We start from the raw sequence: 26,935 nt of genomic DNA, 5'->3' as shown, positions 1-26,935 counted from the left end.
GATGTACATGGTATTGATACATCCTGACACTGTGGCTGTCTGCTGTTATTAAGGCCTGGAAGTGGTGAAGGTCTGGAGGTTCGATTGGTTAATGCCTGTGCACTCACATGTATTTGTATTGATGAGGTTTTGTCCTCTTTTTCTCCATTACACTGACCCCCAGGCTAGAGTATGTTGCTCAGAACATTTGCTAACTGTTCTCTGTAAAGTACAACTCACTGCCACCAGAATTTGAAGTCTAAATGTCATCTAATTGCTAACTCTCCTCCAGGTATGTCATCAGGTTTTTAATGATGGAACTTCCACTTTGCTGGTGGAATATATACATTGTATATTATATGGGGTTTTTTCCCTGTAATTCAACTACTTGCTAACTCAAAGCTTGAGAAAATCTGTGATGTTCAGTTCACTGGAAAAAGATGATACTGTGTTGAGGTATACAAAGGCTCCAAATCATTAGGTCCTAAGTGGGGCACCCTTGTAGTTGACACTTGAGCTCCAAGTGCCCCAGAGAACTCGGCTATAAAATTGAGTTAATGCTGGAGCTGATTTGACTGTGAAGAAACTGCCTCAGAGCTGAACTGCTTTGCAGTTGTAGTTCTACTTGTAAAAAAGATATACCAATTGGAAATACATGCTTGCAGTTATAATAAACACTGCAGTCAAAATATCTTCAAAGGCTGGAAGGATTCAGAGTGAGCAGCTGAGATGATTGAGGGATTAAAATAAACGTTGAACTGGTGCAAACAAAGCTAGATCTGAAAGCATCAATTTTCTCTTGCTTTGGTTTAATTGAAGGTGGGTAAAGCAGAAGTTAGAGGTCTAAATGAGCCAAATGCCAGGTCCACTCACATTCTGTGAAAATAAACTCAAGTCTGGAGACTTGTCAGTTTGTCCTTGTAAATTTGTTGAATGCCTTCTCAATATTTTATTTCAAATGCATTTTGAAATTAGATTTTTCCCTCAAAAATCTAATGCAGTATGCGTGGTGCATAAAGTTGAGAGGAAAAATTGGAACCAAATTTCTTTTTAATATAAAGAAATAATCTATAAGAAAGTCTACTGACAACTACTTTAAAGAAAATACGCAGAAAATGTGAACTTTTTCATAGATAATTGATGAGACGTGGAGAAAAATGGATAGAAGTTGAAGGGTTATATCATCCAGAAGGAAACTTAGAAATCTTATTTTTTTATTGCTTGTCAATATTCTCTGACAATTGTCTCAAGAACAAGTTTGTGTATCTCAGTTAGGAAAGGTGTAATCAGTCCTGGTTGTTGCAATGACCTTTTAATTGATTTTTAACAAGTTGAAGTGAGATTATTTGGAACTACATTGTGTTAATGCTCTCCTGTGCCTAGTGCTCCCAGGGGATCTGTTTGTTTGCACTTTGCTTCTCTTTTATACCTCCCCCATTCCTCCCCACAGTTCAGCAGCTTGGCAGTTTACATGTCTATGTGGCCAGCGCAGGGAATGCTTACTCCATGGCCTCTTTTTTCACTGGAGCCCTGCGTGTTTTACCTCCATGAGCTGCTCCTTTCTTTTTTCTGACAGACACCTCTGCCTCTGAGTTTGTGCACCTTATCTTTAAGGCTATCTGAGGATGTGGGCACATAGAAAGGTCCCAGTGGTTTTGGGCATGACAGATTTTAGAGTATGTAGGTGATACAGAAGAAATGGAAGAGTTTAGTGATTGGCCAAGTTAATATAGAATCATATTCTTGTTTGCTGTTGAGATACTTGACTTGGTTGTATTGTTACACTGCTTAGAGGTGGAAAATTGTTAGATGTGATCTATGCAGAAAAGGAAGCAGGATTTGGTTGTAAAGATTTCTTACTCTGAGTCCTGACAGTGTATGGGAACCTCTAATTATATAAAAGTATCCCTGAAGTATCTTCCATAATGAAGGATAGTATTTATGAGCTGCCCTGCTAAGCTGTCGCGTTTCCATTGTTGCTTGACATTTGTACTGTAACTCTTGTGGTCTGCTGCTTCATTCCTTTGTCTGTGACAGACACCCATTTAGGAATCTTGGAAAATACAAAGTGGAGCCAGTTAACGTTGAATGATCTTAAAACTAGGCTGATCTTTTGTTTTCAGCGGGGAGGAAGATGATGCCATCAGCTAATTTGGTTGATCAATAGTCCTGCTGGCGATAAGGTTTCAGAGCTTGTGGTTAAAAGCTGATTGCACTGGATCCAAAATAAATTTGATCTATTGGTTTCCACAAATGTAGCATAGCCCAGAATGATGTTTCAGTGCTGATGCTTAACTGGTTTTAATAATGCTGACAGACTAGACTGGTGCCTGCTGTGAGGACACTGTGTAATGCATGAACCCTGGCCAGCTGAGCATTTACTTATATTTTTTACAGTAGCATGGAGCTGTCACTCTCTAGCAAAGGTTCATTATTCTAAGACTGGGAAGCATTACAGTGTTTGCTGAGCAAGTGTAATGACATCTTTCCTGAAAGCAAACTTTGATTCTGGTATCCTAAAAAGGGAGAGGGACTGGAAACGATTAGACTGGATTGTTAGTTGTGGCTGGAGAAATAAGTGTTACTGGAAAACAAAAAGTTCTGTGGCCAAAGTGCAAAAAAGTGTGCAAGCCATGTTTGTGATAACCATACAGGCATGCAGTTTCAGAAAGGCTTCAGCTGTGTTTGTTCTTCATGGTGGGTGGGACCATATTCTGCTGGGGAGATGGACTAAAACTTAACTGATGCTTTATTCTCTATTTCAGTGACTATATAATGGCTACGGGACCCACAGAGGTCACACAGTCACCTGAAACTGGAGACACAGTCGAAGAGTGCACAGGTAAGCAGTTTTTCTCTGAATGTAAAGCTCATAGTGGAGTATGTAGTGACTTGTTCTGCAGTGTTGTTTTTTTGGGGCTCCTTTTGTAGTGTAAAGAAAATTCCGTGTGTCTTTGTTAGCTGTCAGTATTACGGAAAAAATGTTTTAATGTGCAATACTGGAGCAACATAGCCTATTGGAGGGGCGTTAGAGCTTGAAGGGCTGATTTTTGTGCCTGTGTTGATAGATCCTGCAGGGGTGGGAGGTGAGCCTGTTAACAAGCCTCTGTATGTGAGAGCTGTGTCGGTACCCCCAGCAGCCTCTTTATTTCTCTGCTTCTGGCCACAGGCAGCCATTTGTTACTTATTCTTTAATCTGCTGGCATGGTCTGATGCAAACAGTGTGAGGGGATGGAATAATAGGCAAGAAAGGAAAATAGCTTACTTATGCTAGAGACTTGTCTACATTAAAGGATATCCCCTTTGCCAGTTTGAATATGAGCAATAGCATGATGTCTGAAGCATCTCTGGAGAAGTGGCTGTCACACCATCTGATTTTTCTCTCTTTTCTTTGGCTAATGTTTTGCAATCATCTTAAATGTTTGTGTTTCAAAGGTCATCTTGCTTTACCCTTTAGAAATAGATTTGCCACTATCAAAATATTGTTGGAAGAGATAAGCAAATGGCAAAGAGACTGTTAGTTGAACTCTGCTTGGCAGATGGATAGAGGTAAAGAAAGTGTAGTGATAGATGCTCAGCAGTGTCTGGTTTCTTAGCTTTATAATCTAGTTTGTCCCACAGTCTAGTGCTATCCTGGCAAATTGGTAAACTTGTGTGAAGCCCATGCATGAAAATTTTGTACTCGGGTTCACTAGAAGATTCAGAAAAGAGATCAAATTCTGACCCAGGTGATAGGAAAAGCAGGAGATGGCTCATGATGTAAAGTGTCGGCCCTAAATCCACCAGGAATATTTCTGAACCTGAATGAACATAATTTTAAATAGTTAAAGGCTGCTGCGCTGTTGCAGAGGTGTTCAGGAGACACTTGGCTGGACCTGGACGAAGCCATTTTAGAATCTTCTGTTTACTTCCAATGTAATGGAGGATTGCCTCACCTCTCCCTCTTCGTAACTGGCTCATGATGTAAAGGCTCTAGGAGGCTAAAATCCCCATCCTTCACAGTCCAGTCAATTAGACTGATTTCTTAAGGTTTGCCTTATTGTCTGTAGTACAAGGCTTCCAGTGCATGCTGCTCCTTCTTGATGGCAGGAACCAGATCGCTGTCCAAAAATTGTTAGCACCCAGTGTTAGTGGTACTGAATTCCATTATTTTATTGCCTGTCTGCCAATATCTGGTATTTTTTATGAAGCTAGAATCATGACATTGTCTGAGAATCTTGTCTATGGGTTGGGATTTTTTTTCAGATATTTTTAATGTTGAAATTGTCTAGTCCTTGGATTTGAGGGAAAAAAAGATAGAAAATATGTCCTGGCTGCATCTTAGGAAGTCAGAGACCATAGAAGATCCCCAAATGAATGGTTTAGTTTAAATATGATCGTTGACCACCCAAATTAGATGTTCCCTATGCTTTTTACAGTTTCAATTTTTGCACTGGAGGAAGTATCCTTTTCTTTTGTATCATGTTATAGGGAAGAACCACTCAAAGAGCAGAAAGTCATGAGTTAATTATCTCTGTGCACAAGAGACACAATGAAATAGGCAGTATACACGCAGTAAAAAATACAGAATACACAAACTTTACAGAGAAAGGAAAATGCTTATTCCTGCTCCTTTTCTGTTACAATTGGCTAAAACATAGCATAAGTAACTAATTTTTGGGAAGGCTTTTCCTTTTTAGGGCAGTAGCCTAGAAATTTAGTATTTTATTTTTAATGCCATAAAACTGAAGACTGGCAACTATAAGATTTCAAAAATCACCAGTAGATGAAGGGGAGATAGGCATAGTTGTTTGAGCTTGGATTTTTGTAATGCAATGAATTTTTTTCCATTTTAAGTGTTAATGTCCCCTTGTATTTTATTAGTTCAAGTATCATTGAGCATTCTACCAATATAGTGTTATGTTGGGCTGCTTCAAGTGCACTGAGATGTAGGCACCTTTAGCTTAAAGGTGGCCTCCTTTTAGGGGTAATAAATTAGAGTCTCGAGAAGGCATTGAAGTAACTGCTGTGTCTGCATCAGATACTCTCTGTTGCGCAATGATACAAATGTTGTCCCATGCCAGCTGAGGTTGGCTTGTTAGTGTTTGGACATCCTTTTTGTAGCCTCCATTCTAAAGTTAGCACCACTTCTGATCTAGACAAGTATTTGGAATAGTACCTTGGCAATGTTTGCTTTTGTGGCAAGACTTACGTCTGTTTCTCTTAAACATCCTCAGGATCACTTCTTTTTTGTTATTGTGTTGTGGGTTTTTTGGTGTGGTTTTGTTTTTTGTTTTTTTTTTTTCACACTCTCCTGGTTTTCTGGAAATACCAGCATCTAATTAAGCTTGTCAGTAACGCTTACACTAGAATCTAGCTTGCTTTTTGTCTGTACAGCTGACAGTTCACCAGTGTACATGACCAATGTACATGTCCTTTTTTCTGATTTAGATAGTTTTTGAGTTGAAGAGCTCTTTGCCTGTCTCAAAGTTTGCCATTTCATTCTTTGTGTCATTGACTGTGTTAGCAGACATTGCAGAATTGATAATTTTGGGGAACTGCTTTCATTAAACTTGTTAAACTTTTGTTTTGCCTATCTAGGATAAAGCAGATCAGCTTTGACAAGTTTCCTGGAAGAATACCATACACATTGTCTAATTGCTGATATGAAAGACAGGAATGGTCAGGAAGTGTTTCTAAAGACTCTGAAGCGCACTCAACATGCTTGTTTTACTTGAGAGGCTCTGTGTGCTTGCTGTGTGACCTGTCGTCTCTTGCCAGTTCTTGCTATGGGTGCAGCATGAAACTCACTGAGCCCTGTGGGAGTCTTAAATCCCAAACCCTTGGGATTAGCTCTGTTGTCTGGGCCACAGCAATACAACCTGTGTGTTTTCTGTGACTGTCTCATTCACTTATTGCCTGATAAGCAGTAGTGGAAGATAAAAAGGCCTTCCACTGATAAACCCTCCCTAGGAGCAGCCACATCCCATTGTTATTGACATGAGTGGGACTCCAGTGATAGTTCACTGTACATGGTTTGAAAGATACTTTGGTCTCAGAAACAGCCCAGGTCACTTGAAAAGCAGCATGCAGATCTTTGGTGGCTCTGCACAGGGGTAGCCATGTCACCAGGCCGTGCCGGACACTGTGGCAGTGTCCTTGTGTGTCCTGATGTGTGGTGCTGGCACTGGGCTGGAGAGCAGGGAGGAGACAGGGGGAGTAGGTCTCAGTATCATTGTTTATTTCTCAATGTGGCCACTGTCTGATGCAGCTGTGTGGTGGCACAGTTTCAGCCCAGATAAGGCCCACTGGTAGAGATCCGTAGACGTACAGGGCACACGTTGAGACAGAGCATCACCGACTAAATCATTGCTAGGAGAAGACAATAATTGTGTTGAAATAATGCCTTGCTTATGAAGGAATCCTCCAGCTGTGGGCATGTATTATGCCAACTGCTGTAAAGTATTAATTGAACAATGAAGTTGGCTCAGATATGCAATGATGTTATTGCTCTGCGTATGTATTTAAGTCAATCACAGGGGTCTTAGTACAATAGTTTGGCCCAAACCACTCAAAGTGGCCCCTCAGTGTAAGGATCAGGGACAAAATGCTGTATTTGTGTGCTGAAAGAAAATATGCATAAGAATGTTAAAGTATCTTAGATTATTTAAAATAAAAGATCAGTGATGTTTCATGGTGGGGTTTTTTTTTTTCTTTTTGTATTTTCGTTTGGACTGTGGAAAATCTGAAACCAAATTAACAGTTTTCCAATTGTGTTCTTAGGGCTGCTATGTTTGGGGCTTTCGTGTCCTGCAAGACAATGTCTTAATTAAAGTTTGCTCCTTTGTCCCTGGAGGGATTGATTTTATTTTGGGACAGTTGTTTAATGTGGAAACAAGTATTTTGGTTTTAGAGTTTATAAATTCTTTTTCCAGTTTCAATCTTTTTGCCAATGTTGCATGTGCTTCAGGTGTTGTCTCCTTAGAGCACTGAGTAAAGAGTAAGCAGAACTAAACCAAACTAAGTAAAAACGTTAATAGCTAAAGACATTGACAGCAATTTTTATTGAAAATATACAAAGTATGATCACTGTTCAGTTGTAGATAGATACATTTTGTATATAAGGTTTATTTTTGCATAGACTGGAACCTAGGTAGGCACCACTATTGTCAGCTTAGTGCCAGTGTTGCTTTATAGGAACCAAATGTAAGAATTGAAGCTTCACCTTTCACTGGACTCCAGCACTGAATTATTTACAAAGGAAGTGACTAAAACTGAATGGACTGCTCTAGCTTTGAGGCTTCCTCAAGAATTTAAGAGATAACATTACCCAAGCTAAGCAATACCCCCAGCTTTCATAAATTTTCTTTTTTTTCATGTTGCAGGAAAGAAAAAATCCAAATTTCAGACTTTCAAGAACTTCTTTGCCAAGAAGAAAAGGAAAGAGCCTCCGCCTCCCAGGGGAGAGAGTAATTTAAAACCCTGCCAGTCCAGCAGTGATGTCAGCGTTGCTGTGCTCGACACTACTGCACTTCATTCACCAAAGGAGGCTGGGTAAGCTGGCAGGGAAGGAAAATAAATAAAAGTGGACCTCTCACAGCAGTAGGATGAAAGCATGAGTTGGCCCCTTAGGAGCAACCTCTGTCCAAATTTGTGCAAAACAAGCCCTAATGCTGATGAAGGAATTCCAGGAATTTCCTCTTTCTTGAAGTGCTTGAAGAGTCAGCCTGGAAAGGAGGGGGAGAGCAGCTGGGGGCAGGGGTGATCCAGCTTAGTCTAAAACTGCAGACAGCCCACATTGCTTTGATTAGCTTTAGTGTTTGAAATCTGTCTAGGAAGGTCTGATCAGCAGCAACTTTACAAGAGGATGATGACTGAGTACTGCTAGTACAGAGAAAACTTGTGAAGCTGTGTGGTTGTTTTTCAGCATCAGTGATGCCCTCTCTCATGGCTGCAGTAAAGAGAAAAGTATTTCTGGTATATTATCAATGTGCGATTGCTTCTTTAACTTTCTTACGTAGCCCTTTAGGCATAGATAGCAACTGAAGGCCCCTGGTTTTGTGTCAGCTGCCCCTGGAGGGCTGTGCATGTAAGTGAGGTTTGCACGTCCATAAGAGCATTTCTCAGCTCTCTGAATGGTGTAAGTCCAAAACTATGTCCTTTTCTCAGTGTAATACAAGCTATCAGTGTAATACAAGCTATCAGCTTGCACTGCAAACAGGGCTTCACTGATAATCTTCAGATCATCAAACTACAACACCTCCATTGCAAATCTCTAACTGACTCTGGCCTGAATCAACCCTCTGAGCATGGTCACATCTCTTTCCAGGGGTGTCATGGAATGGTATCAGGTAACCTGTAATTTGGCTGTTCTCCAGCTCCCCACCCTCCTCATCCTCCCCTGTTAGCCACTCAGCCAGGCCTCTCTCTGGATTGCTCTAGGCCTTGGGTTGTGGAGCTGTGGACTAACAAAGTGCTCTGACAAGACACTGGCCATATCCAATGGTTTGCAGTGTTTTGCTGGAGGAGACATTGGCTGGAGGTGCCACTAGCAGAGGTCATGAATAGGTGACTAGAGTGGGACATGCTGAAATCAACACTGCTGCCAGATGCTTTCTATCATCAAACAAGGCATTTGGTGGAGCTGGACACTGCGTTTCTTTGGTGGAAAACTTGTAGATGTTACTTTCTCATGGGTGCTTGTTCCTCCTTGCCCCACCTTTCCACACTTGCTCTGTGTGTCATGGAAGTAATTTGGGAATGAAGCAACAATCTAACAATCTATAATCTAGCATAACAGCAACAGAATAAGTCACCACACAACCAGTCTCCTGGGGCAAGGGAAATTAGAGTCAGCCCAGTCCAAAAAGCTTAGGAGCATCTGAGCTTGCCCCATCAGCCCATAGGAGGGATCTGGCTTAAAATCAGCTGTCTGCTCCAGAGGGACCATGGGTGAGAAGTCTTGCCCTTAACCAAGTAATTCAAGTCCAACTGCTGTTTACCTCAGTGCTATCCTCCAGTGATTATGAACTGTTTTGCAAGATCAGCGATCAGGAAGTAAGTAAAACCCTTCTGTTTTTTACCCTTAGAGATAGGATTAGAGGGACTATCCAAAAAGCTTAGGGATATGTTTGTGCTACTTGAAAACCCTGTGATGTAGCGACTCTGCATGAACACACTTTATAAGTACCTAAAGAGACTGAACTACATAATCCTTTAGAAAACTTGATCCTGAAAGCCACTGGAAATACAACTTGTGAAGGGTTTATAGCAGGACCCTGAGCTTTGCAATTTCTGGCATGCAGAATATAAAACCCAATTCTAGAACGATGCTGCTGTTTGCTTGTTCTTTAGGCAGAAACACTTGTTTTCTTTTTTCTTCTTTTTTTCTTCTTCTTTTTTTAAAATGTGTGGTAGGCTGACCCTGCTGGACGCCAGGTGCCCACCAAAGCTGCTCTGTCACTCCCATCCTCAGCTGGACATGGGAGAGAAAAGTTAATTAGAAGCTTTGTGGATCAAGATAAGGACAGGGAGAGATCACTCACCAGTTGCCATCACTGTTCTTACCCCTGCTTCAAACACTAACAAAAAGTGTGGGGTTGCAGCAACAAGAAATGGAAGATGGCACAAGCCATGATGGGTTTAGGAGCTTTGTGGCTGCCTGTAGAATCCCATCATTTCCTCCATTTTGGTGGGCAGCTTGAATGTTGATAAACATGAATGAATTGAGCATTTGTGTAGGGAAATCAGTGTGGACATACAATGGCTGAAACATCTGGGCTTTAATTAGTGCATCTTTAGCTTCAGCATAAATATAAATATAAATATAAATATAAATATAAATATAAATATAAATATACTGCCTGGAATGACAGGAATATAGACTTGCACATAAGAGACTGACCTGTACTCAAGCTGCAGTTAATTCTATATTTAATCCTATGCCTTTTTGGTGACTGCCAGAAGAAAATACAGTAATTCTCTTGAAAACACATATGATACATATGCAGAGAGAGAAAGAAAGAGGGAGACCTTGTACTGGCAGTCTCAAGAACAAGGAAACCTCAGCTCTTATGGGTAAAGAATTCCCCAGTTAGAAAGGCAAATACATCCTAATGCACATGCATTCTTTTCAATAAATAAAATATGCCAACTAATAGTGAATATACATTACAGTAAATAAAAGCTGCATGACTGTTTTTCTTAATGCAGTAAAATTATGTCTTGCCCATATGGACTACCTCTCATGCTGGAAAGGACTATAAAATTAAACACAAAAGGATGGGATGACTTCATTAATGATGAAATAAGGCAAATGCCTTGCTTGTGTATAGAACTGTTGTCCTGTAGACTAACACAGACATTAACCATGACATATAATGGGGGGAAGCACAAACTCTGACCTGTGCTGTGAGAGAAACAGCTCTGATTGCCTTCAACACAAGATAAACTTAGAGAAAATTTATTTTGACCTACTGTGAGACTGTGTATAACTGTAGACTGACTGACTACACCTTTGGGACAACAGAAGGGTTAGTCCAGCAGCTAGAGGAGGTGTGTCTGGAGATGTAAAGAAGGGAGATGGAGAAGGAAAAAGAGTCATTTGTTTGGGGTTTTTTACATGGTGTATTTACTTAATTTTCACAGTCTTTCAGCGCTTTTTCCTAAATAAAGAGAGAATCTATGGTTAGGCAAATAGCAGAGACCTCTTCTATTTGATTTCCTTGCAGAAGAGCTTTGACATACTGAGTTTTTCTTGTCAGAGTTGTGTTCCTAATCATTCTCCGTTCCCCAGAGTCAAACTTTCAGAGGCAAAACATTGCCTGCACAGCATCTGAGCCAAGGAATCCTTGTAATTTGTTAATAGTCTGATGGCCAACAATCAGATAATATTCTATGATGTTTTGCAGTCCAAGGCTAGGATGAAATCCTGGTGGAGGCTATCCTTGTTGTCTTTTGGACAAAGTAATGTACAAATAGTGCCTGCCTATGCTGGTGGAACTTGGCTAATAAATTATTTGGATCCTTCCTTGTTGTGCCACTCAAGTGCAAAATTTGCCCTGCAAAACTTAATAGCCCAAGCCCAATCAATCTCAGTTAATTGCAACTCAGTTAGCAGCTGTTGTGGGAACTCATTGCTTCACTGGGCTGAATACCCAATGAGCACAGAAACAGAGCAAGAATGTCTTACCTAGGTACTTTAACCTGGCCATGGATAGGTCTGTAACTGTAGCCATGGACACTTGTCCCATCTACATTTTTTAATACACTTGGGATCTGATCATATTTAGGATACAGGAGAATACAACTGGTTTTATTGCTGGACATGAGAGGATTTGAATCAAGTTTGTTAATATAGCAAAATTAAATGTTCTGCCTATGCAAGAAGGGAAAAACGATCCACCATCTTTGGCAGCTATGACACACACCAGGCTGCAAAAGTTGTATCCTGAATGTCTCATGATAGGCAGACTGCCACCAGAGGAGGACAAGGGACTCCTCTTGTCTCTTTCTGCACTGTAGACCTTTCTCAGGGTGGTTTGCATCCACCTAACTACTAATATCATACCTAATCACCCTGGACTCCCTCTCTAGTCCACAGACTGACCTGTGTGTTCAATGCAGATGCTGAGCGTGTCTGCAAAGGGACATCTGCATTTGATCAGCATCCTAAAATGTGTTTCTCCTCCCGTCTGAGTATAAAAGAAGCTAACAGTGACTATCTTAAACATGCACAGATCTGAAGTTAAGCGTGTTGCATCCCACCCTGGCCTCTTTGTCGTCCTTCTGCCGTGGTGGTGTGGGTAATGTATCCAGTGCACTGAGCACTTGTCCTTCCTTCCTTTCCAGGCCCAAGGGTAGCATGGGAAACAAAGCCTTGTCCCATGACAGCGTCTTCATTTTTGAGTCTTCACCAGGAAATGTGGCAGGTGACGTCTTGTCTCAGGAAAACATACCTGGAAGCGTGAAAACTTTGCAGGTGAGAACATCATCCCCTCATCAATAGTGCTACTTTGTGTCAGCTGTCTCCCAGGAAACTCTGTTGCTTGATTCCTTTGCTGTGTGCCTTAGGATTTTGCTGACTGAAGAGTCCAAAGCCAAATTTGCTACTTTTGGATCTATTCTGCCTCTTGGAAGCTGAATTTTTGAGCAGTCCTGGTGCTTTCAGCCTTGCCCAGGTCTCATAGTGCGTGATGGGGATCCAGTTAATGAACTCTTGGAAACTTTCCTTATTAAGCGTGTCCTCTTCCAATGGGAATTATATTCTTTACTTTGTAACTACTGCTTTTGGGTTAAGGCCATTTATTATATGGTAGCGTGTCCCTTACACTGTTATTCTTTAAATATTATTTGTGTTACTCTTTTTGGCAGTTCTGGCTCAGACATTTTCACTATACATGGTAGTCCAAGTGGCTGTGTAAATGTGTGGGATGATGGATATGTCAGGGTGCTCTGACAGCTTTATTTATATGATTATTATTCTGATCTCTGCCAGCAAAAGATACTGTATTCTGCTGAGTCATTTCCTTCTTCCAAGGCAATATTGAACCCTTCTTGACAGCTCCCTTATGAACTGTTGGTTATATTAATTGCATTTCACTAACTGCCCAGCTTGGAACACTCAGATAAAAGTTTAAGGTTTTTCCAGAGACGGAATACAAATGGTTGATAAAGGAGCCAAAGGTCACTGAAATTCTTCCTCTGCTCAGTGTGAGACTCATGTTGCAAAACACAATCAAGTTACATGTTAAGTAACAAAAGATGCACAGAGGGACTTGTTCCTCTCTAAGACTGCAAAATAGGCTAAGCTGTTTTTTGTATAACAAGAGGAGTAGCAGAAGAAATCATGTTTGTATATTACAGAACATTGTTGGGGAGGAAAAAGCTCTTTTCATGCTATTTGCAGTCCACTGTGCCCTCTCCTCATCCATCATCCTACATAGTAATGTAATACTGCCAGCACTATTTTTGTAGCTATAGCAGACAGGCTTTTTCTGTGAGCTTGTCAGAATAAAAGCCAAGCACTCATAAAAGCAGTTACTTTCTTAGCAATGTAAATTAACTTCTACCAATAGAAGACAGAATGCAAATTCAGTTACCCTCACAGCACTTTGCTGTCTGCGTGTAATAAATTTAATAAATCTAAGACAGGAATTTCTGAAAAGAGACCGAAGCAAAATTGACTTTCTGTCTTTTACTTCCCGTTAGGTGCACACTTACGTTGTATGCCTTGTCTTGCTCATATATCACGGTATTGCAATATATTGCCCATAAATTGCAAAAGAAAGCTGTTTGAACTGGGGGACCAGTGTTCTGGACATTGTGCTACCCTGTGTGGCAGTTAGATCTATAGGAATTATATTGCAAATGAATCTCGCTGAATAAGAATTGCAGCTATTTAGATATATTTTACAGAGGTGTAAATGAATGCATAGATTGCAGGAAAACACAAAACTAGGTTTAGAATTACCCAGTATGGTTTAATAAGCAAAGAAACAGAAAAAATAAGTCTGTATGTTTATCTTGGGAATATTCTGTTGAGATGTTTTCAGTTGAAGGACAAAATTTGTGTTCAGACCTTGTTTCTATTCCAGCTTTGCCACAGCTGACAGACTTAAGCCAAGAATTTTAGTAATGGTGTTTCCTGAGATCTGAACATTTTTAGTTTGAGGGAACATCTGGCTGCTTGTGAGTTTGCAGACTTTATTTTTCTAGGATCAGAGACTGCCAGAGCATTCTTTTGTGCAATCCTGGAAAAGAATCCCCATACTCCTTTACAAACAAAGTTGTTCTTGGCTGCTGTTACCATTCTTGCTGTAGACACGACCAGGATTGTGATGATGGGGAAAATTAATATGCAATTCGTTAGGGTGGACCAGAAATGAAATTAAATTGGTATTGTATAAAAATAGGGTATTGTATAAAAATGGGACAGGGTTGTAACAAGCTCTCAGATTTGGAAGGGCTTTGTGAGGGAAAGGTGACTACTTAAACCTGGGATTGGGAATACTGACTGGCAATACTTCGTGTGACTAAATACTTAAATTTGTGTGACTGAAGAATTAAATCTAGAATTTTGAAAGTTTTTAATTTAAATGGAGTTAAACTGTAGTAAACTTTCTGGAATGGTGAAATTCCTGTATTCCTTTGGTAACTTACTGAATAAAACTGATTTTGATTTTAATTTTATACCAACACCAATTTTAATGATGGGTCCTTGATGAATGTCGCTAGATAAAATTTTATTAATGGCTCTTTTCTATAAATGGTCTGTTACTTCAATTTTTTCTGTTTAACTAAAAGATTCTGCATATCTAATAGGAGCATCTGGGTTACAATGTGCAGAACATCCCCTTTTAAATTGTACAATTGAAAGTCTGTTGTCTAAATTTCAACCACAGCTTCAGCTGCAGCAGAACATCAGACTTGGATCACCTCCTCTTGTTATAACTGGGAAAAAACTGGAAGATGCAGGTGCTGTTTCTGAAGATGATGGTTTACCTAGAAGCCCTCCTGAAATGTCAACCCTTCATGAAGTTCTGACAGTTTCACCAAATGAGGTATAATTGTCATGTCACCTTAGTGACCATCCATACAGAAAAGATAAAATCTGCCTGGAGAAAGGGAAGACCTTTTTGCTTGCTTGTGATAAAATGTGATGGTACAGATCAGTTAGAGCCAGAAGAAATTACCTAGGTGGATTGTGGACTTGTCACTCTGAGGTATACCTAGAAAGTGACCCTACAAATACCCTTTCTGGATACAATTTTCCATGCTTTTATGCAGACCAGGACTGTGACCTCTATCATTGGCAAATGCATGATTTTAGACTTCAGTGAACTTGTGAGAATTTGTAAATCTGATGATTTTAACACAATAACTCAAAAAAACTTTATAAAATATATTGCCTCCTGTGGTCAACCTTTCTGGCATATCTCAATGCAGAAGAAATCTCCCCTACTTTATGTTTGATGCCAATGAAGAAATTAAACCTACTGTGTAAGGCAGGGACCCAGTGACCCTTCCTTTATTTTTCCTCTTGTGTTTTCTCATAATTAGCACTGGATATCCAGCTTGAGATAGTTCAGTGTGATACTTCCCTTGACTTAACCTCTTCCTCATTTTATCCCACAGTCCTCCAACCCTGTTCAGCGTCATAGCTCTTTGAGTTTAGGTGGGACAGACAGTGAAGATGAACAGGTAAATAGCTCCTTTTCGTGCTAATAAACTTCCCTGAGACGTCATGTGTAGAGTCTATATGAAGCCAGTACAGTAATTTTATTTTTTAAAATTTATTCTGCGTATGGTGTATCTTAGGAAACAATTCTTTAAGATTCCAGAGCGTGGCTAATGATACTTAAAATGTACCTCTCAGGGTTTTGAATAAGAAATAATAAGACAGGCAGAAATCTACTGGTAAGTGGTTTTTGTGAACAGCACAGAGGCAGCTCTGTGACACAGTGTGAATCTATAAAGTTACACAAAAAATTGGACCAAGCAAAGCACTTCAGTTCTGCTTCCATGTCAATTCTGCTTCCATGTCCCAGGGCCTCAATACCAAATAATTACACCTTCCCATCAGCTGTGGCTTGTGAGCAGTGCCCTGTATCTCTTTTCTCATGGGAAATGATTGCAGGACCAACCTTTCCTAATGCCAGGTATTCCACAGGAAAGGGTGTGTTTTAATTTGCAGTTTTCTTTGGATGATAAATGACCATGAGAAGCAGCAGGTTCTGCTCTCAGAACAACACAGATCATGACCAGATTGGAAAAATTTGCAGAGGTCATATTTTTTGATGTACCGTGACCGTTTTTGTGGATCAGATGTGAAGATATTTTCATGATCTTTAAAACTTCATCAGCATACATGTTGGAAGTGCTGTGTTATATCCTAAGCTTAAACAAAACTAAGTTGTGAATGCCACGCACAGTGCAATGGCTGTGTGTTACCCAGCTTTATGAATGAAGCTTGTTTGGCACGTCTGTGACATTTTACAAATGTTCCAGAAAGTTTTGTCTGCATTTCAAAACAGTAGCAAAACCACTCAAACTTCATGTTTAGGGACTTTTCTACAAACATTTCTGTAAACCCTTTATTTTGATAGCACAATCTAAGGTTACTGCTGTTCAGTTCCTGCAAGGCTGAGATCCACATCACTGTCTGGAAGATGGTTCTGGTATACTGAGAAGCCTTTGATTTTCCTGAAAGTGGATATTGTAAGAGAAAAGTGGCTATGGCAGCTTTCTTAGAGATAATGAGGAGCAAGCATCTGTGCTGCTTCTGTGTCTTTTTAATAGTGAATTTCTGCACTGGGTCACACTACTGGGATGAAAAAGCAGCTATACAAATGGCAGCAGTGTCTCCTGCTGGTGTGTGCATATTCTGCAAACGGGTTTGTGGATAAGAACTGGGGTGGGGACAAGCTGAGGCTCTTACTGCAGCAGAGACAGGTATTTCTCCTTCTGTGTTGTGTACAGTTGAACACACAGAATCGAGGATTCTCTATGCAGAGATGACTTCAGGTATGCATTTTAAAATGAGGATTTATGTCCAAAAATACAGCCATTTCAAGCTTCTGAAATGGAATGAGCTAACAAAGGAACTGTTCCAGAGATATAGGGAAGTAAAGCAAAATATATATAGAATTGTATTTGTGTTTTACAGCTACCTTCTGGAGCTTCCTCCAGGCCCATCAGTCCTTTATCCTCTGCCACTCTGGGGACCCCCATTTCACAGGGCAGCAACTTCCTTCCTGTTGATTTTACCATCCCTGCTAGCCCCCTTGGCTGCCTGGACACCTCAGCAGCCAGACACAGGATTGCCATCAACCCTCGGAAACAGAAAGGCTTTACCAACAAGCATCAGCTACCCCTCCAGGTAGGATTTTTCTAGAAAAGAATCACTGAGCAGAAGGAAATGAGTGTGAGTTTTTAATTATTATTTTAAATATTTTAATTTCTTTTTTTCTCTCCTATCCACTTTTCTTTATTTCTTCTATTGGAAGAAGGGAAAACACCTCTTTTGCACCAACCACCAACCAACCAAAAAAGACTCTGAAAACTTCAATATCATGGAAACTGAAGAAAAGTGCAATTTTTTGTTTTCATTATTCAGCCCAAAATTGTGGGTTATGCTTCATTTGTAAAGACACTCCTGGTGTTTGAAAAGCTAAATGTCAGTTTTAAAGAGGCCTAAGTCTATTTTTACAAGTCTAGCTCTTAACTGGAATAGTACATAGCCACAGTGTTGGTAAATTACAGGGTGGAGGTTTTGTGTTTATGATTTGAATATTTGTAAAAATGCATGTGTATAAAGTACAATTTTTGTGCATGATTCTTTAATTAAAACATCTTCACTTCTTTAGGTGGAACAGCTGGAAAATGAAGCATGTCTTCCTGCAACTCCAGAAAGGAAGAGAAATTCAACAGAATTACTTGAGAGTGACAAACACAAAAGTGACTGGGAAGGTAATGAAGCCATAGGTTTTGCTATTTTGGGTTCTTGAACTCTTCTGCATAACACTGACAGGACCTGTTTGAATTGTAAGTCCTTTCAAACTAGGCATCTTTTGGTTCTATAACATAAAACCAATCCTGGCTGCTAAACTGTTGTGATGAAAAGTCAAGTATTCTCAATAAAGTAATGCTGAAGTGGTGAACTTTGAGGGCAGCATTAAGAAAAACATGAGGTGAAAGCACCATGTTCAGAAGTACCTGTCCTACACAGCTGGCTGGACCTCAGTGAATGTGAAGCTGAGTTCCTAAACACTCAGAAAAACCTTAACCTTGGCATTATATGTTGTGTGTGTCGGGTGACTTTGATTGGCTTGTGTTCACTGGATCTTCCTTTGCTACTTACCAAGAGAGAATTTTCCAGGTCGTTTTAGACGGCTTTTCTAGGCATACACATGAAGAAATGTCTAGGGAAATCTGGCTAGTAGTCTTACAACTGAGGGTATGTGCAGGAAACAGCTGAACAGCAACTAATGTGGTACACCTGAAACAGACAGTAACTTTCAGTCATTCCCTGGATTAAGTATGTTCAAACTAAAACTTTTTTAGTTTCTCACCTGGACAGCCCATTTCTAAATAGGCTCTGAACAGGCTTATTTATCAGTCAGCAGTGCCCAGACATGGGGCATTCATGTTAAAGGACTGCACTACCTGGAATGACTTAGTCATACAGATGGTGTTTGAATTGTAGCCTTTAAGTACCCACTCTTCTCCTCTGTTTAATACAGGATTATCAGCCCAGATGGGACATTGTGCAAAGGGAGGTGGTTTTAAGGAGATACCAGGTATAGAAACTCCCACTGATGCTGCCCATGACTCTTATGATTCCACACTTGTGGCAGAAGACCCCTGTGCTTTGCTGCAAGAGAATGGGTGCCTTCCTGATGTGGACCATCGCTACAAAGCAGCCACACTCCTTCTGAGGCCTGAGCCTTCTCCAGTGAACCTGGAAGAACACCACAGAGCAAAAGTGTCGTACTCTGCAGCTGGGTCTGCTAATGAATTGAAAGTACTTCAGCAAAGTACCAGTGCTGAAGTACCTGCACTTCCAGAATTGCAACAACTTGAAGGAGAAGCTGTTGTGTCTCCAGACATACCAGCAGTCGACTTGTTTAGCAGTGGTGTGGAAACAGTGGGCAGGGATATATTGCCAGATGTTGCACAGACTTCCTCAGTAAATTCTGTGGATCCAAATATTAAAGCCCAGGAAAAGGGGGATCCACTGTTTACTGGCAAAGAGGAACTCTGCTTTGGTACTACTGAGAATCATTCCAACCATGCTGTCTCAGATACTGCACTGAGAACTCCACAGGTTGCAGTAGCTGACTCAGAGTCTTGTTCTGACATCAAGACAGTGGCTGTTTTGAGGCCTGAAAAGAGTTCAGTAGCAAAAAATGACAAAGGACCTTGTGAAATTATGGAATTTCAGTTATTGAAGGACAATGTAGAAAAAAAAATAGACACTGCTGCATCTGTCTCAAAAGCAGTTTGTGTGGTACCTTGCAGTAAATTGGAAGTATGTTTTAAAGCAGAAACTGTTCCTGTTTCAAAGGTTAACCAAGGCAGTCAACATGCCAACACATCATACATTTCTGAAAAACTTTCCATTGGGTGTCTTGCCTCTTCAAGTCTGTCTGGCTTGAAGAGTAATATATCTTCTGATGCTGACAGTAAGGAGTACCAGATAGGCAGTACAGCTTCTCACAGAAGAACAGCAGAAGGCAGTCAGTCATCAGATGAAAATGTAAAAAGTCCACTGAAGACTGCTTCTGCTAAACCAGTCAGATTTACCATTGCACCAGCATGGCAAAGATCTCTCTCAGGGGGTTCAAATTCGAAGGAAGATTCCTATTCCAAAAGTTCTCCAACATCCCCCATAAGACCAGAGTTCTTTGAAGGAATGACAAAAGAGCACACACGTTTTGATGCAGTTTTGCAGGAATCAGCAAAAACCAGCTCAGATAGATTTGATCGAGATTATAAGGACAGAGATCTGCATTTGAATTCTTTTATGGAGTGGGCTGACCATGAAACACAGAACTTGGAGAGCCCATTTGGGGTCAGACTAAGAAGAACATCATCTTTACTAAAATACCAGAATGAAAGTTGTGTAGAGCCTCCAAAGCTGATTCCCTCAGCTTTTCCAATTGCTTCTTTTGCTTCAGTCAAGGAAGGTCAGAAATTGATGGACAATGGGAAGCCATCTCCAAGCCTTCCTGTCAGCACAAAATCAGTTGTTAAAAAACCAGATCTCCAAGAGGACAAAAATCCTCCTAAGGCAAGATCAGAAGAAGTGGCAAAGAAGCAAAATGGTCATAAACCTTCAGGTATTTATGCTGTATTTGTATCCAAACATTGTAGAAAACAGTGGTCATGTAAAGAGCCTTGGCAGAGCGGCACAAAAAAAAAAAAAAAATCCTCGTGACTGAGGACCAAGTTCAGCCTTGAGTTCATCAGCATTATAATTTAATTAGCTTGATGATTTGGCCAGTCAAGAGAATTCTTGGTTTATCTTAATGAAGGGTGTGTTTCAGTAAGAATAACAACAGAATAATAGCTTAAGGGCCTCTTAATTTCTGCCATGAGGTATTTGTGCATATAGTTGGAGTTTTAACACAGCTTTTTAAAACTTGCTGCAGTTTTATAGTTAAAAATTCAGACTGCAGCTGCTCAAACCTTAACTAGGAGTTGAATTAGGTGTGATTATTTTTTTTTAACAATGACTTAATTTAAAATATTTAAAAAGTGACAAGGCAGCCTGTATTTTACTGCCTACATGAAGAAATCGTGATTATTGTACTCATTTAATCTGCAGTGGAAGGATGTTGTTTCAAAGGCAAAATCCGGTTCACAATGATCTCAGTGGGACTTCTGCCATTGACTTAGGCAGAAGCAGAGCTGGGTCAAAAAACTCTAGAATAAACAGAAAAAACCAGTTACTGCCAAGGACAAAATCATCAGGAAAGGTAATTTTATCTCCACCATGTTCAAAGGGTATTACAGATGCTGAAGGATTTAAAATGTGGAGCACTAGCTTTAGGCTGACTTGACCTAAATCCCTTCTTTACTTCAAGCATGCTTCTTTTGTAGAAAAAGTCTCTCCTTATTTGGAAACTACTTCTTCTGAACCAGCCTGGGTCTCCATGGCAAAGCTAAAACAAAAGGGTTTCCAGGACCATCCTCTTGCCAAAGAACATAAAGATGAAGACAAAGCTTTGACCAAAGTGGAACAAGAGGAGGTAGACTACCAAGTAATATTGCATGGGTGTGAATCCTGCCCCAGGATTCACAGGTCACCTGGGTACCTTGCAAACTGTTCAAGATTGTCCTCAAGGGAGGTGTGTTGTGAGCACAAAGAGAGCTTTGCAGGCCTGGCCTCTAAAACACTGAGACAGACAACTGATGCAAGTGTGCAAATGCCAGTGACTACACTGTCACAGGGATTAGTTTCAGAGCTGGATCATCCTATATGTTCCTTTGCACTGCTCAAACCTGAACTTTCTTAGAGCTTTCTTATTGCCCAGAGCATATTTATGTAGCCCAAGAGCTGCTTTGGGTTGCATTAGGTTCCTCACTGCCTTCTCCCTCCCTCCCACAGGATGTTCCCAGCCATCCTTGCCTGGCTTTTGCTGCATTTCCACAGCCAGGTTTGAGAGGTTGCCAGGGGGAGCTTTATGAGTGCCCATGGCTGGTAGTTAGTTGCATTCTTTTCTTCTCTCCTCATGCTGTAGCAAGAGTTCTGCATTAGTGAGAACACACTGAAGAAGAATATGCCTTCCAGCTCTGAGGACAAGAAAACACAAATGAAGACCGGTGTGTCTGCAGCAGCAGGTATTCTTTTTCTTTACATAGTGGCTACAGTTTGCACCAGTAAGTGGTGTGGGTGGCAGGTGATGGGGAAGAAAAACACCATTTTTATAATCAGCACACTTTATGTAAGGCCTATTCAGACTACAGTGTGTGTATGAGGCAACATAATGGCTTGTTCACTCAGCAGAGAAAGCAAGTGAGGAACTCTTATCTCCACTGCCAGTTCATGAAATGGCATATAAACAGTTTGGTGATCTATTACTGGCCAAGGTCAAAACTAAAGAATAGCAGTTGAAGTTGGAGAGTGTCCAGAAGAGAGCAGCAAAAAAGGTCAGGTCTTCTAAATCTCCAGTCAGCCAGGAAATACTGATAGGAGTGGGGTTGTTTAGTCTAGAAAAGACAACTAAATTTTCTGCAGAGGACAAGACTAGTCTTTATGGTCGGCATGAACTTAAAATGCACCAGGGGATGTTTAGCTTAGATGTTAGGAAATACTTTCTAACAATAAGAGCAGTGAGGTGCAGAAGAGCATGGCTTGCATATGGAGAGTGTGCAGTTTCCATGGCCACATGTGTTGAATAGATAAACACATATCAAGAATAATTTAGGTAGAGTCAGTTTCACCCTCAGGTGAACAGAGAGGCTGGATGGCCCCTCTTCTGAACACTTAGCTGTGTTTCTCTATATTAAAGATGCAGGGGAAGAGTGTGACTCAGACTTAGTGACTCACATTATCTCTCCCAAGGCTTCTGCTGGGCTGCATCTTATCCCTCCCTGCTTACTCAGTGTGGTGCCAAACCTCAGAGACACGCTCCAGCTAGATACAGATAAGCCAGTCCTTCAGCTGTAAAAGCATATTGTGCTGGCTGAAAGCTATTGATGGCAGATACTGCCTAAGTAGGTAAGAAATGCGCCACTGTGCCAGAGCTGTGGCTTTTCCATTGCAGATTCCTGTAGCTGACACAGTAAGAGATGCTGTCTAGAGAGAACCCATGCACCTGGCCCCTTTCCCTGTGCAGTCCAGCAGTGCCCAGAGTTGTTGTACAAGAGGTATTTGGGAGTACCACTGTGCTGTTCCCTGTAGTAGTTATTGCTAGAGCTGTTAACCATTTCTGAATTTACAGGTTCTACAAAATTAGCTTTCTCCCTTACTATAGTAGGTGGCTGGCTCAGTATGTTTGCACCAACACAGAGGCTCTGTTGTCTGTTGCAGCTAACTTTGTGTATCTGTGTGTGATTAAAATACCATAACTTTTAAAAAGGATTCTGTTGCGTGTCTCATGGTTTTAGGTGCAAAGTGAGAGATGAAACATAAACAGGCCAAGATTTTTGCTCAGATGAGGTCTTCCTTTGAAAGGCTGATTTCTATATGTTGCATCATCCTAACCTTGGAAGCTCGGCAGCCTTTGGTCAAAATTCAGAACTTCACAAACCACTCTGCTACTCACTGACTAGAACTTGCAGTCTTTGTGGTGCTTGCAGCAGAATTACAAGTTTTTGTGTATTACCTCTTCCCCATAACTGGGGAAGTTTCCTGACATCCAATGACTGTTTCTTTGCCTCCAGAGGTAGCATTTATAGGCATATTCTGGTGTCCCACGACTTGAGCATCACAAAAAGCTCTGACTAGTGCTGGTGTTTAAGGAAAACACTGCTCTTCTGCTGCTCAGAAAGCCAGGCCCTATTGTTTAGGAAATGTTCAGCACTGTCTACACATGAGTAGGAAATTTGGAATCCCAAATGTAAACTCACCTCTTCCTTGATTTGGTTCCCAGTAGCCCAGTCAAGACTTTGTCTCGTTGAAAGTGCTGGTGGTGGAAGGGATGTAGAGTTAATACCCAGAGGAGATATTTATTTGGATTGTTGTGCTTATTACGAAGAAGGTTCTCTCCTAAAATGTGGAAATTAATTTTCAAAATCAAAATTTCAGTAATACTTGAATTCCTACCTCATCTTAGATACTTCTGAAAATTTCCTGTGTATATAGAGCTGCAGCCTGTTTAATGGACAGTATACTTCCTCCAGTATTCCTAAGGACAGTTTGCCTCCTGCAAGAATTACCAACCAGCCAGAACTTCTAAAAGACCAGAGACCTCCTGAGTGAAAGTAGGGAACTACTTTAGCTCTGCTCAGGAGAGTGAATGATGGAGCTGATGGATATTTTCCATTGATTTCAGTGCAAGCAAGATCAAGCTTCTTGTACTTAACATGGCTTAGCCACTAATTTTGAAAAATTTCAAACAAGATGACTGGAGTAGTACTTTTCTAAGTAGGAACTCAAAGCCATAAAAGATGCATTATCTGTATTCCTACATCCTTTTTGAGTATGACAGGCGTCTGTTAGGCTGCATCAAGAGGAACACCTAGTACCATCAGAATCCCACCATCACAGCTTACAAGTGAAAGTACATAAAGCACTGGTTTGATTCCTACCTAATATTTAATAATATTGCTGGAGCAATATTTGTGTTGGCAGTGAAAACTAAAAAAAAACTTTAAGTATTCTCAGTATTGGAAAACATAAACTTTACTCCACAGCAAGCCTGGGGTGATCCTTATCCTGCAGCTATTTTGTTTCTGTTTTCCTGCATACTCAGGGATCTTATTCCTAGATTTTCCTGCACTCGCAGAGCAGAATTAGCCTGTGGAACTCCTTGCTGTGCCCTTTAATAGAAATCAAGTGTTTGAAAAATTAAGAAATATAGTAACCAAGAATATGAATTAGAGAAATAACTGGGACTATAGTCTTCACATGCTTGAAGAATTTTGAAAAATGTCCTTCATTTATATGGGCTTAGACACTTGCTGTTTGGACTGAGGAAAAGATTTTTTAATGGACACATTACTCACTGTTTAGTATCTATTTTCCTGTTGCAATAGCTGTTCCTCACCATTGCTGTAGCTGGACCAGAGAGTGCCAGCAATAGCCAGTTAACAATTCCTTTGACTTATTGGTGAGTCACAAGCATTTTGGGGTGTAAAACAGTTTCTTTAGAGAGAAGAAAATATTATTGGCAGAAATTGAGTTTTTAACTCTCTAGCCTTCTGATGAGTGATGTGTATCTTCTCGTTGCCAGGTAAAGCTGGACCTATTTCTCAGGAAGCATCTGTGGTTCCTGCTGTTGAAAAGGAAGCAAGGCACTCCTCTAACCTGCCAATGACACCCTGCAGTCCTGCTGAACCGCCCTGGCTGTCTCTGGCCAAGAAAAAAGCCAAAGCATGGAGTGAAATGCCCCAGATTGTGCAATAGCAAATGACACGAGCATCCTTCTTTGCATTGCCAATAGCTGTGTTAACTCCATTTAATCCCTTCTTTACTGTGACCTTTTTTTTCTTTTATGAGAAATAAGAGCCTTAAAGTTTTGGTCAGACTGTTGTATGTAAATACACAAAGAAGAAATGCCATTGTGGGCTTAATTTGATGTATTAGGAAGCTGAGCATTTCCTACTACCAAACACTAGGAAGATTTGATTAATTTTTATATGCTTACACATCTGATGGTGATATTATAAGAAGACATGCTTCAGGCTTTTGAAACGTTTCTCTAGAAAAATGTGTTTTTAAGTTTCTTTTAAAAAGACCATACAGTATTTTGTACAGTTTGGCTTTCAGCTAAGAAATTAATGTATGCTATAAAATAGATACAATGCTGGGCACTGACGCATCATGAGTCATGGACATTGATGTCATCACACTTCTTTCTCTTGTCCTCTGTGATGGGCAGCCTGACTTTGGTCCAGATTGTTAATGGATCTGTTTCGTGACAGCTGTAAGATCTAAACACATCGTGAGTTGGAGTGATTCTGGCTTTTGTGTGGTTTGGAAGTCACAATACAGTTGGTCTTGTGCTTTGCTCACAGATACCCACTGGAATGGCCCAGAGCTACACACCCATTCTCTCCCATGCACTGGAAAACCACCATACTGTAGCATATAATCTGCTTTTTGTTATACCATTAGAAATCTGGGATAATTTAAACATTCTACTAAAAAAATCCCTCCTTTCTTTAATTATGGCAAATAGTGATTTTTTTGGTGAGATTCCTCAGCCAATTGTCTCTCTTAAAGAGTGTGTTGGGAGGAGAACTTTCTCCTTAGAAAGTGGCATCTTGTTTTCAAGAAATGCCACTCTCCATGTTCGTAAGGATGTATATTTAGTCAATTGTATCTAATATTAGTCATGAAAGGGGCATCTGCTTTTCTTCTTGTCTCATCAGTCTTTGACCATTGACTCAACATCAGTCTGAGAATGTGCAGCTGAGGCAGGATTATTCTCTCAGGACCTGGCCTTGCAGTCACTTAAACTAACAAAAGTTTTGCTATTGACTTTGAAGGATGCAGACACTTGAAAAATAAGCTTTGTGAAGAGATATTGGTGGCTTAAGTGACAGTGGCACTTACTGGTCCTTCCACTTCTTGCAGCGTTGCATGTTTATGTAGTTTTTGTTTACAATCAGTGCAAAATTTGAAGGCTGACTTGGCTGATGGACTGTTTTTAGCTGGAAAGTTGGTCGGAATTTTTAAAGGAAAATATTATCTATTGATAAGATTAACTGCAAACCAAAAAAAATTTGGTTGCAGATCAGCTCAAGCAAGACTTTAATCTTCCAGTCTTGGCCTGAATTTAATCTGTAGCTTTTGCAATTTGAAAACAGTATTAGGAGCTAGACTGTGATTTTTAATTTTTTATTACATGGGTGAAAACTTACTTGCTTAGGGAGGCTCAGAATCTATAGATACTATTTATCCTAGACTAAGACCAGAAAGAGTAGGAGATTCACATTGGCTTGGTAATTGATGCCTATTTTGTAGCTTGTTTTCTTCTGCTTTAGGACATATATCTTTCCTTACAAAGAACTGAAACATTTGTATTTCTCTGGACCTTCTGAGTGTAATGTAAATGAATATACTCCGCTTTGATTCCTGAAATTTTGTACAGCTGTCATCCCACCACAAGCTTACTGACCCTGTGTAAAATACAGGTCTTTCTATATTTAGCAAACTCTTCTCATTCTGTTAATGTGGATAGTGATTCTTCACCTAAAGTACTGCAAAGGATACTATAATCTCTCTTTCCCTGTGTTTCCTTTTGATCTTAATATTCTTCCTGTCTTTTATGTTTGGTATGTATATATGTTTTTGTAATCCTTGTCTTGAAGGAACCCCTTTTGTATTCCATTTCCATATTTGGTTTACTATTAAAAGCTGTTGCCAGTGATGATGATATAATTTCTGGGAAAAGAAGAGGGATGGATGGCCCTCATTCATTAAGGAAGAAATAAAAAGAGGTCTTTGGTCAATATTGACTCTGTACATGGACAAACTGCATAGATTTGAGGTGATTTTGTGTGACTTAAGACTGATTGGCACAGCTGGTCAGACTAAGGAACTTTTCTAAATCTAAGTTTAAAACATCGTGAGAGAGCTAATGGCTCTCCTGTTATTCTGGAGTTATTGCTCCTTCAGTGCAGGGTTGGTTTGAAGGCAGCCACTTGTGGTCATAGGAAGCCTTGAAAATACTTGTTTGCATGTGTTCAAAGAAGTTGCTTGAGGACATTTTTGCGGTGCTTTAACAAAGAAGGAAAACACAAGAGAATCCTGTGATGTATATTTGAAATCCACTTGCATTCTGGATTTCTGCAATTATGTCTT

The 26,935-nt window shown here is 40.3% G+C and overlaps 1 protein-coding gene across 8 annotated transcripts in view; it reads left to right on the top strand.

The window, feature by feature from the left end:
- The window catches only part of KIAA1210 (KIAA1210 ortholog), a 54,366-nt gene extending 27,783 nt beyond the window's left edge, over positions 1–26,583 (top strand). For 4 of the 8 annotated variants that reach the window (XM_048318868.1, XM_048318864.1, XM_048318863.1 and 1 more), the window contains exons 2-12: positions 2,745–2,821; positions 7,344–7,512; positions 11,809–11,938; positions 14,361–14,519; positions 15,094–15,159; positions 16,625–16,837; positions 17,325–17,427; positions 18,201–19,799; positions 20,563–20,711; positions 21,204–21,303; positions 24,360–26,583. In XM_048318868.1, the coding sequence (XP_048174825.1) occupies positions 2,755–2,821; positions 7,344–7,512; positions 11,809–11,938; positions 14,361–14,519; positions 15,094–15,159; positions 16,625–16,837; positions 17,325–17,427; positions 18,201–19,799; positions 20,563–20,711; positions 21,204–21,303; positions 24,360–24,532 (2,928 nt within the window). In that variant the 5' untranslated portion in view covers positions 2,745–2,754 and the 3' untranslated portion in view covers positions 24,533–26,583. Of the gene's footprint in view, positions 1–2,173; positions 2,491–2,744; positions 2,822–7,343; positions 7,513–11,808; positions 11,939–14,360; positions 14,520–15,093; positions 15,160–16,624; positions 16,838–17,324; positions 17,428–18,200; positions 19,800–20,562; positions 20,712–21,203; positions 21,304–24,359 lie in introns of those variants that run through there. The other 4 variants (XM_048318870.1, XM_048318869.1, XM_048318871.1 and 1 more) reach the window with 4 other exon arrangements.
- Positions 26,584–26,935: the final 352 nt, after the last annotated feature.

This window comes from Corvus hawaiiensis, chromosome 14, assembly GCF_020740725.1.
Source record: "Corvus hawaiiensis isolate bCorHaw1 chromosome 14, bCorHaw1.pri.cur, whole genome shotgun sequence".
NCBI classification, from domain to species: domain Eukaryota; kingdom Metazoa; phylum Chordata; class Aves; order Passeriformes; family Corvidae; genus Corvus; species Corvus hawaiiensis.
Note: the sequence above shows the minus strand (reverse complement) of the source record. Positions and strands in the feature narration are given on the sequence as shown.